Source organism: Sardina pilchardus, chromosome 2 (genome assembly GCF_963854185.1).
Source record: "Sardina pilchardus chromosome 2, fSarPil1.1, whole genome shotgun sequence".
NCBI classification, from domain to species: domain Eukaryota; kingdom Metazoa; phylum Chordata; class Actinopteri; order Clupeiformes; family Clupeidae; genus Sardina; species Sardina pilchardus.
In genome coordinates this window covers 37,078,837-37,088,346 of record NC_084995.1, presented here as the reverse complement: position 1 = coordinate 37,088,346, position 9,510 = coordinate 37,078,837, and the positions used below count along the sequence as shown (strand labels likewise).

Here is a 9,510-nt window from a genome sequence, read left to right as displayed (position 1 = left end):
TCTGCATAATCTTTGATGCATGTTGGAGTGCTATGAGCGGCCCTTTCTTTAGCTATGTCAAGGCAAATCACAGACTCAGCATGACTTATCAAGGCTCATTTGTTTGCATTTGACACAATGCAAGCAACACATCACACATGACAAAAGTCCGATGATGACATACCAGAGTCGGCGAGCGAGAGGCCTCCCCTTACCTCCAGCGAGCCTCACTCAGTCAGAATGCACCCGAGCGGAGGCACAACAGTATAATTGGAAACCAACACAAAAACGTGTTTCCACTTGCTCCATCCCTGCTTAGAGCCATCAAAGGGCAGCCAGGTTCAGAATGATATAACTCAAGCATCCTCTGATGCTAAGCCAGGCTAATGTTCACCGTCTCATTACTCAAAGCCCAGCGGCCCGCTGCTCGTGTGGACACTGAGACGATGGCGGTGGCCTGTAATAACAAGGTGCCTTTCCCCACATGCTGTGAACCTTTGGTCTATAAATTGCTTGTGGTTCACCTGGGTCTTTCATGTCAGCCAGTGGGACAGCTTAACCAGAGGACTGAGGAGGGCCGCATTTGAAATCCACACATCAAAAATGACAGCAGACAGAGAGAGAGAGAGAGAGATGTTTAGATGTACCATCTGACACACCTGTTAACCCTCATCCCCCCCTCTGTGCCCCCCTCTCTACCTGTCCTGTCCACCCAGGTCCCTGGCGGTGGGCCACCAGTACTCGTCGCTGGGCACTCAGCCCATCCTGTGCGGCAGCATCCCCGGCCTGGTGCCCAAGCAGCTGCGCTTCTGCCGCAACTACGTGGAGATCATGCCCAGCGTGGCCGAGGGCGTGAAGATCGGCATCCAGGAGTGCCAGCATCAGTTCCGCGGCCGGCGCTGGAACTGCACTACCATCAACGACAACCTGGCCATCTTTGGACCGGTGCTCGACAAAGGTAACCAACCAAGCTGTGTGGCAATGACGCATGTGTGGTGGAGAAAAAATGTTTGAATAAGGTCTCTAGCAACTGTTCTTAGAATATTACGACAAGACACATCAAACGTTCCGGAGTTTTTTTTCCCCTAAGATGAACGTTAACTGCATGGCAAAGTACAGCATTATGCCCAAATGTGTGGTATGTCTACACAGTATTTGACACATCACTGAAAATAACCAGCCTGCCCTGTACTATCAAAGATTGAATTCTGCAGCCTCCATGTTATGACTTGTAATTTTTTCTAACAGCCTTTCTTAACATTTCACACCAAGCATTTGGCACACTCAAATCCTAGCATAAACACACTCTGACAGACACACTCATCTATGACCTCCTTGAGTTGATGAGGCGATGTATGTACACAGCAAGGGCGGAGGCCCATGGTCTCTCCGAGAGGGAATTCCCAGCTATTGTTCCTCTTCCATTGGAAATACCTCCCGAGTCGTTCAGGCCCCACCAGTTCCCCATCCCAAAGGTTTCTCTCACCCGTGAAGATTACCTAACAGAAGTTTGGTTTGGGGTGAATATCAGAATGAGCCGCGCTTGGCTTTAATCAATTGCAGATTTTTTGGTAATTGTTCATAATGCAAGCCCGAGCAGGGACTAGGATCAGAGTAAGGAGGGGCTGAAATTGTTTCTTTTTTTTCCCCCTCTACAGAGACTCATTTCTTAAACCTTTGTGTGAAATGTCATCTGATTGCAATACACACCCTGAAAGTGGATGGGTAGCTAGGTGTTTAATCAACATCATCCCTGTCTGGTTTCAGGTCTGTCCTTGTCACCTGACAAAAAAGGACCTTTCTCTGTTGTAAATACCAGTGTGTTTGTCGCTGTGCCTCTGGCATGTGACGACTGCATGCTCCTTTTGCAATGAGTAACCAGCGAGGGAAAAGAGAGGGATGCAAAGAAGGAAGAGGGGGGCCTAAACCTGTCAAACGGTCTGGGGAAAGACTGATGTTTACTGTGGCGGGAGGTGGGGTTAGTTGGGGCAATTGCTTTTAATAAACTCTTGAGCAATTGTTACATTGATGGAGAAGGCTTGAGCTCAAGTAGGTCGGTAATGATAGGGGTTCACAGCCCCGGCCTATTGTGGTGCAAATACCCTCGCCTCTCCCCCACCGCTTCCCTCCAGCCCAAATTGCAGGAGCCAAGAGTGGAGGGAGGAGGATCGGAGCCCGTCTCTGGGGTCCAGGCAGCTTTAGTAAATCATTTTGATTGGATTAAGGTCACTGAGGCCCTTAATAGTGGGAGAGGTCAAAGCGGCCGGATTAAGTGCCTTTGTCAAGGGGTGGTGAGTGTGACTGTGGCCCTCAGATCATTTGGAAGAGAGCTTAGAAGAAGTAACTCTTATTGAATTCCATTTCGTTTGATGGACGCTCCAGCTCGGCCCCCGACCATATCAGCAATTGTCCCGCCGGCCGAGTCTGTTTGTCTGTCGCCGCAGACGGATGTGTGTTTGTTTCCTCGCGACCTTTTTGTTGGGCGCTGAAAAGGGACAGTGGACTTAACGCCTGTCTGCGCGCCCATTACTGCCAATCTCTCGGGCTTAAGTTATGTGAAGGACGTTCCTCCAGAGGAGGAAGCAGCGGCTCTGGCCCGTTGCCGGCCTGAGGCCCTCGGGGCAGCACACAGCCGTGTGTGGAGGTCCCATGCGAGAGCCGCTGTTGCTTACTTAGCGGGAGATCAAAGATGCTGAATCTGCTGAAGTGTCAAAGAGTGCTCTGAGCGTCAGACAGTGAAGGGTGGAATCATATCTCGCGGTATGTTAATTATAATGCGGTCATTTTCAGAAAAAAAAAATCCTCGTGTGGAAACTATGCATCATGAATACATGACAGCATTTTAAGTCATATTTTTTGGTGCAGGTTCTGACAAATATCCGATTGATCACGCCCTTTTTTTCATCTCCTAGCTCTCTCACTCTTTCTTTCATTCTTATTCAGAGTTCCACATGCTTTGGCAAGAGGCTTTAGCCATCATTTGCTGAGAGATTTTTTTTATTATTAAGAGAAATAATGGACAGATGAATAGAACAGAATCTGTCCATGGCAATGAGGGGTTTTTTTTTCAATTTGTATTTTTTATTTTTTTTTGAAGTTATTATTGAGTCCCTCATCTGAATGCTGACACCAACAGTCGTAAACCACAGACAAAACCTGACCAACAGGAGTGGGACAGGACAGTGGGACCAAGGGAGCAGGGCAGTAGTATCTTTGGTTTTGTTTGAAGCTGGCAGGTTCTTCCCTGCCTCATCCCGCTTCTCCCTGTCTGTCTGTTTCACGGGGGCAGCCCGCGGCAGTGTCTGCGTCAGCGTTCATTAATTTACATTAACCAAAGTGTCAAAACACAGCCCTTTGGAATCCACACAGGATGAAAGGGGAGCCTGTGCAGGTGTTCTCTAGGAGCCAGTGGATTCTGAGGGCCCTACCGAGTACAACTCACAGAAGACACGTAGAAAGGCCTTAGTGTTAGAATTGTTACTTATCTTTTGTTGCCTTATAACTTGGTACTTTCTTTGCAATTCACGGTGGAAAAACTTGGAATGCATGTTTTTTACATTGGTAAAAAAACATGCGTTCCAAGTAAATTTCATTTGAAAAATCATTTGAGTGGCAACTAAAAATGAATCCCTGGTACACTGGGGAAACGTAACTATTAAACTAAGGTCAACTTAAACTATTTAGTGGACATAGATTTTAGAAAGTGTGGGTCTGGACCGGTCCCCAGCCAGCAAATGGATCTGGACGTAGGCCCAGGTCTGAGAGAAAGTGCTGAGCAGCTCCATTTCAAGACCCTCACTGCTGAGTTAAACTCACCCAGCAAAGGTCACGGAGCCAATGACCTCTGACCCGGAGAGGAGAAACTGTTACAATTTAGGATGTGCTAAGAGCTCCTTGCTTTTCATAAAATGCATGTTTCTTCATGCTGGGGGGAGGCCAGCACATCGGTATATCATTAACTCTGCTGAAGAAAGAAAGAGGGGGTGTGGTAAATGGAGTTGATGGGGGGACCTTAGCCCCACTCCCTGCTGGGCTCTGCTCGGAGCACAATATCTCCGCAACCATGAGATTAAGCCAGAGAGAAAGCGCCTTTCACCATTCACACGCCCTTTAGATTGTTTTATTAAAGCATCTGAATAGGGATTTCCCCGTCTGCCGACAAGCAAGGTCCAACCAATGCATAGTTCTCTGTTGCTATGACTTAACTTGGTCCTCACTAATCACTGGCGAGGGCAAATTTCATATAAAATATCTGGGGCCTTTGTGGGGCTAACGCGCCGTGACAGTGGCTGCACAATGGGGGATTCAAGCCCTCAGCAGGTAATATGGGCGACTCGCCATGCAAGGGTCCGGCTAAGAGCGTCAGAGGGTGGGTGTTAAGAGGGGGGAGGAGGGGGGAAGGGGGTCAGGAGGGAGGTGCGAGTTAGTGTCACAAGCGATCAGACCAATCAGGCTCCCCGTTGCATTCCTTTCTCAGGTATGCCTCGTCCTGTCCCAAGGTGGCACCTCGTTTTTTTTTTTTTTTGGGGGGGGGGGGGGGTTCTTTCTGTTCCTCCCTTTCTTCTCATCTGCCCCGATAATCTGCTTTTCCTCCCTGTGCCCCCACCGGTCCCTTCTTAGCCGTTCCCTCCGCTGTGCAGCGTCATTGTCAGCCGGCCACAAGGAGCTGACCCACACTTTATTGGCTTCCTGATAATAAAAAGTGCAGTGACTGAGTGGTTTTAAATTGAAGTTGAATGGTGGCCTTTCAGACAATTCACACCCCATAGTGACCACAGGACCAGGGCTGGGAAAGACAGAACCTTATCCTAAAGGATATCTGCTGTCAGAACAACAAAGGGAAAACATAGTTTTTCATTATTTTTCATTTGATTGTATTGCATCAACTAATACAATAATGCATTGACCTTGATTGTTTTAAGCATACACATAAGTATCATCATTGGCCTCCATTGAAAAGAACACAAATCCACAACGTTGATTCTTGTTGGAACCGACTTGTAAGACAAATATTCACAGTGCGTTGGGTGAACTGTGAAAGCACTGGGGTTTGGGGATGGAAGATGCCAGTAGTCAGTCTGCCTCACCTCCCTCTGTGCTCCTGATTTCTCCTACTAGTTGAAACCTGCTATAAAGGAAGCTTTAGGGAGCTCCCTCCCTCTCTTTCTCTCCCTCTCCTTCTCTGGCTCCCTCTCCCCCTCTCTCTTTTTCTTCCTCTCTCTCTCTCTCTCTCTCTCTCTCTCCATCTCCCCTCACCCTCGCTCCCTCTCTCTCTTTTTCTTCCTCTCTCCATCTCCCTCTTCTCTCTCTTTCCCTCTCTCTCTCTCTCCCTCTCTCGTTCTATCTCCCTCTCCTTCTCCAGCGGGTCCTCTAGCTGCTCTCTCGCTCCCTGTCACTGTGCAAGACTGCACAAGATCCAGGAGTTTACATCGCCAAAACCTGGCCAATCTCATGCCATGTCATCATGGAAAATGTTGGCGGCAAACAACAGCATTTGGATGGAAATGAAATAAAAGTGAACAGTGAATCATAGTGAATAACTTTGATTGATGCAACTTAGAATTAATTATCACCTTTATGACTAAACACCATTTGACTATCCACAAAAAAAAAACCTCAGGAAAGGTATGTCTTAGTCATGGGTAATGAGGCTATTGCTCAATACTTGAAGAGTTTCAATTTGAACTGCAAAATGACTGGTAGTGGAGCTGTGGCACAAGCAGTTGCATTATCCATACCACATTTGGGTCCAGGTGTGCACAGAGACCCGGGTTCAAATCCGACCCACAATCATTTTCCAGTCCCATCTCTCTCTCCCATTAGCTTCCTGTCTATATCCTTCCTGTTTATCTGAATGAATGCACAAAAACAGATCCATCATTAACCTGCCCATGCTGTCATCCCTTTGGATATGCCTGAGCCCCACTGACTCATATGTCAGCTATTCCACACTCTCCTTATTTAGTCAACATTTCAGCCTCCACATGTAGAGCTGTGAGCCAGGGCAAAAAGATCTAACCAGCTTGTGGAACAGAAAACAAGTCATGGTTCATGCCTTCTAAGTTTGTATTATATTTTTATACATAGGGCATTTTTACACTGTGGTGGTGGAACATAATGGCGTAAGAGGAGAAAACAGGTGATGAGACAGGTTAACAAGTCATGGCATCACGACCAGACATCAAAGGAACAAAGAGAGGGGTTGCTTGGCATGATATATGGGAGGTCTTCAGAAGATTAGGCCTGAGGCAGCCTTACTCAGGGATGATTTACGCTGAGCCAACGCCACTAGGAGGGCACGTTGGAGCTGACATGGCCAAACCACAACTTAGCGAGGCTAACACAGCAAAGAGCTAATAGCAAAGACAGGCCTTCAACATGGCACTTTTGATAAGTTAAAGATCTCCGCAAAACATTTCAAGACAGTATTTAGACTAAACAAAAGATATGTGCTTGATAATGGCATTACATTTAGTAATGTTAGATGCTATCTTAACACTCACAGTTCACTTTAAGGATTAGTGTGACCAGCCAGTGTGCTTTACAGATATTTAGGGCCAACATTCATCTCAGTTTTTATCCGAGGTAAGGAACATGAAGTCTTGTCATAACAGGCTTAGCTAAGTTAGATATAGAATATTTTACTAGATTAGTAACTGGTTGTCATCTGCATAGCAACAAATTGAAAATCTTGTCGATGTTAAGTTCTTTGCTGAAAAGCATTAGGTCTTCTCAAAGGTTTGTTAAAATTGGATGAAGATATTCATTTGACAAAGACGCATTGAGTTAATACTCTTGCAAAGGCATTTAATGACTGCTATGTGAAGGCATTCAGCATCACCAAATAGTCTCAGATGTGTCAGTGTCACTTGTCAAAGAACAGTGAAGAATGGGTAGCATAGATGATATGACTAAATTCAGAAGTGAAGCTACATATCAATCCTTACCAGTTGTTGGGGGACATATCTAAGGCAGCTTTATTTAGTGTGGTGACAGAAAAGAATGAGGTGAACCCTTCTGTCTCATTACTGTCAGGTCATGAGGCCACAGGGGTCAAAGGGTATGATGGTAGCTGTTGTCATTCTAAAACAATATCAAGGAGATTTGCGTAAGTGCCATTTTCTTTCTAGTTTTTCCAGACTTTGTTTGAGCATGTACGTTTGGGCACTGTACCACTGCGATGATCTTATCCAAAAAATCTCCCGCCCCCAGACCTAATGAATTAGACAGGTAAAATCAGCAGGCAAGGGCGAGCTTTATTGGATTTTTATCAGTATTATCTAGTGGTCTAGGCCTACCTTTTAACCAGGTATTAGTTGCTATTGTAACGGTCAGAACTTCTAAGGTTCTCTCGGCTTACTGCAAGAGGGTTGATTGCACTTGAACACCTTGACCTAGATTCAGCAGATTCAACTTGTGCAAACAAAGCGGCAGTGAACAGACACATGTCAGTGCTACTGTTGGGTACTTTTTCCCCCCTCATAATTCCCTTGATGTTTGTGCCCACGGATGGTTACATATCTACAAGTTGTTGTCTCAGTCCACATTCCACGTTTGGTATGCATGGTATACAGGCCCACTCACTTGTAAAAAAAATGGGCACAACGCAGGACGATGACAGACTAATCTAGTAGATTATGTTATTTGTTTACTGTGCTTTTTGGTTTTGTAAATGTGGTGTTACTGGAGGTTCATGCATGCACTTAATCGACCTTATTGTTTTTCCTGTTCCTTTCTTTTCCCAATCCAGCCACCAGAGAGTCTGCCTTTGTGCACGCCATCGCCTCTGCCGGGGTGGCCTTCGCCGTGACGCGCTCCTGCGCCGAGGGCTCGGCCACCATCTGCGGCTGTGACACGCGGCACAAGGGCCCGCCCGGCGAGGGCTGGAAGTGGGGAGGCTGCAGCGAGGACGTGGAGTTCGGCAGCATGGTGTCCCGGGAGTTCGCCGACGCCCGGGAGAACCGGCCAGACGCGCGCTCGGCCATGAACCGGCAGAACAACGAAGCTGGACGGGTGGTGAGCTTTAGTTCAATTCTGGGACGGGGACATTAGACAGAGTGTCTTTTTTCATTAAAATGTTTTTTTGCTCCTGTATTACTGTAAGGGCTAAAGCAACACCAGGCATGTAACTGAAACGTTCTGTACGAGTTGAGTCTGCTGCAACAATTCGCTTCCACTGTAATCAATGGAAGTAGATACACCATGACATGATAGCGGCACGTATGTTTGGAAAAAAATAGACCATTCTTCTAAAATGTATTTTAGAGTCTTGTGTAGCCTCCCTGTAAGAATAGAAGACATTGTGGGGTGTGTATTCTGCATTGAGTCACAGGTTATCAGCATTTGCAGCCTTTTGACATTTGACTCCTGTCTCTGCCCCCCTCAGTCCATCACTGACCACATGTACCTGAAGTGCAAGTGCCACGGCCTGTCGGGCAGCTGTGAGGTGAAGACCTGCTGGTGGTCCCAGCCGGACTTCCGGGTGATCGGCGACTACATGAAGGACAAGTACGACAGTGCCTCGGAGATGGTGGTGGAGAAGCACCGGGAGTCGCGCGGCTGGGTGGAGACCCTGCGGCCCAAGTACACCTTCTTCAAGCCGCCCACCGACCGCGACCTGGTCTACTACGAGAACTCGCCCAACTTCTGCGAGCCCAACCCGGAGACGGGCTCCTTCGGCACGAGGGACCGCGTCTGCAACCTGACCTCGCACGGCATCGACGGCTGCGACCTGCTCTGCTGCGGCCGCGGCCACAACACCCGGACAGAGAAGCGCAAGGAGAAGTGCCACTGCGTCTTCCACTGGTGCTGCTACGTCAGCTGCCAGGAGTGCGTGCGCATCGTCGACGTCCACACCTGCAAATAACGACCCCGTTTTTAAAAAAAAGAAATGAAAAAGAAAAGGCACGGCCTGGCAAAGGCATGGCGCGGCCCTCCCTACTACTGACCAAAAACCAAAACTTCATTGTCCACCAAACAGCGAGGGCGTCAAACACCCAGTGGGGGACATTAGGATGAGATTTGTGTGGATAAAAAGAGAAAGACAGACAAACACTGGTCAAGTTAAGCTTACTACTCCATGGAGTCACCCACCAAGGACCAGGCACTCACCTCCATGGTCCTGCTGGTCATGTGATGCTGAAATATCATGGAACAACGTGGCATTGCAGCTTTCTCTCTGAGAACAAGGCATGGCTTCGTTCTAACCATACCATGTTTGAGTAAATGAAGCGTGAATAAGGATAACAAGGGTGTTGTACTCCTCGGACAAGTAGAAGTCACCTGGACAGAATGGGCCTCGAGCACAAGGAGACATATTACAATTGTCGCATAGCCTCTGTGATCTAAAGACTGTTGATGAAAAATGCACTGACAACGTGACATCTCTTGTCAAAAACCATCAGTGACAGCTTAAGTTCCATTTCAATACTTTGAAAGGTACTTAAAGCACATTATGCTTTTTTTTTTCTTGTTTTAAATATTTTTTGTGAGTACAAGGTAGTTCTCGACAGGTGCAACTATATTAGCGTT

At 47.3% G+C, this 9,510-nt stretch overlaps 1 protein-coding gene across 1 annotated transcript in view; it reads left to right on the top strand.

Moving 5' to 3' along the window:
• The window catches only part of wnt3a (wingless-type MMTV integration site family, member 3A), a 14,052-nt gene extending 5,207 nt beyond the window's left edge, over nucleotides 1–8,845 (top strand). Inside the window, exons 2-4 of the mRNA XM_062556732.1 lie at nucleotides 696–937; nucleotides 7,730–7,995; nucleotides 8,366–8,845. Of these exons, the coding sequence (XP_062412716.1) occupies nucleotides 696–937; nucleotides 7,730–7,995; nucleotides 8,366–8,845 (988 nt within the window). The remainder of the gene's footprint in view (nucleotides 1–695; nucleotides 938–7,729; nucleotides 7,996–8,365) is intronic.
• Nucleotides 8,846–9,510: the final 665 nt, after the last annotated feature.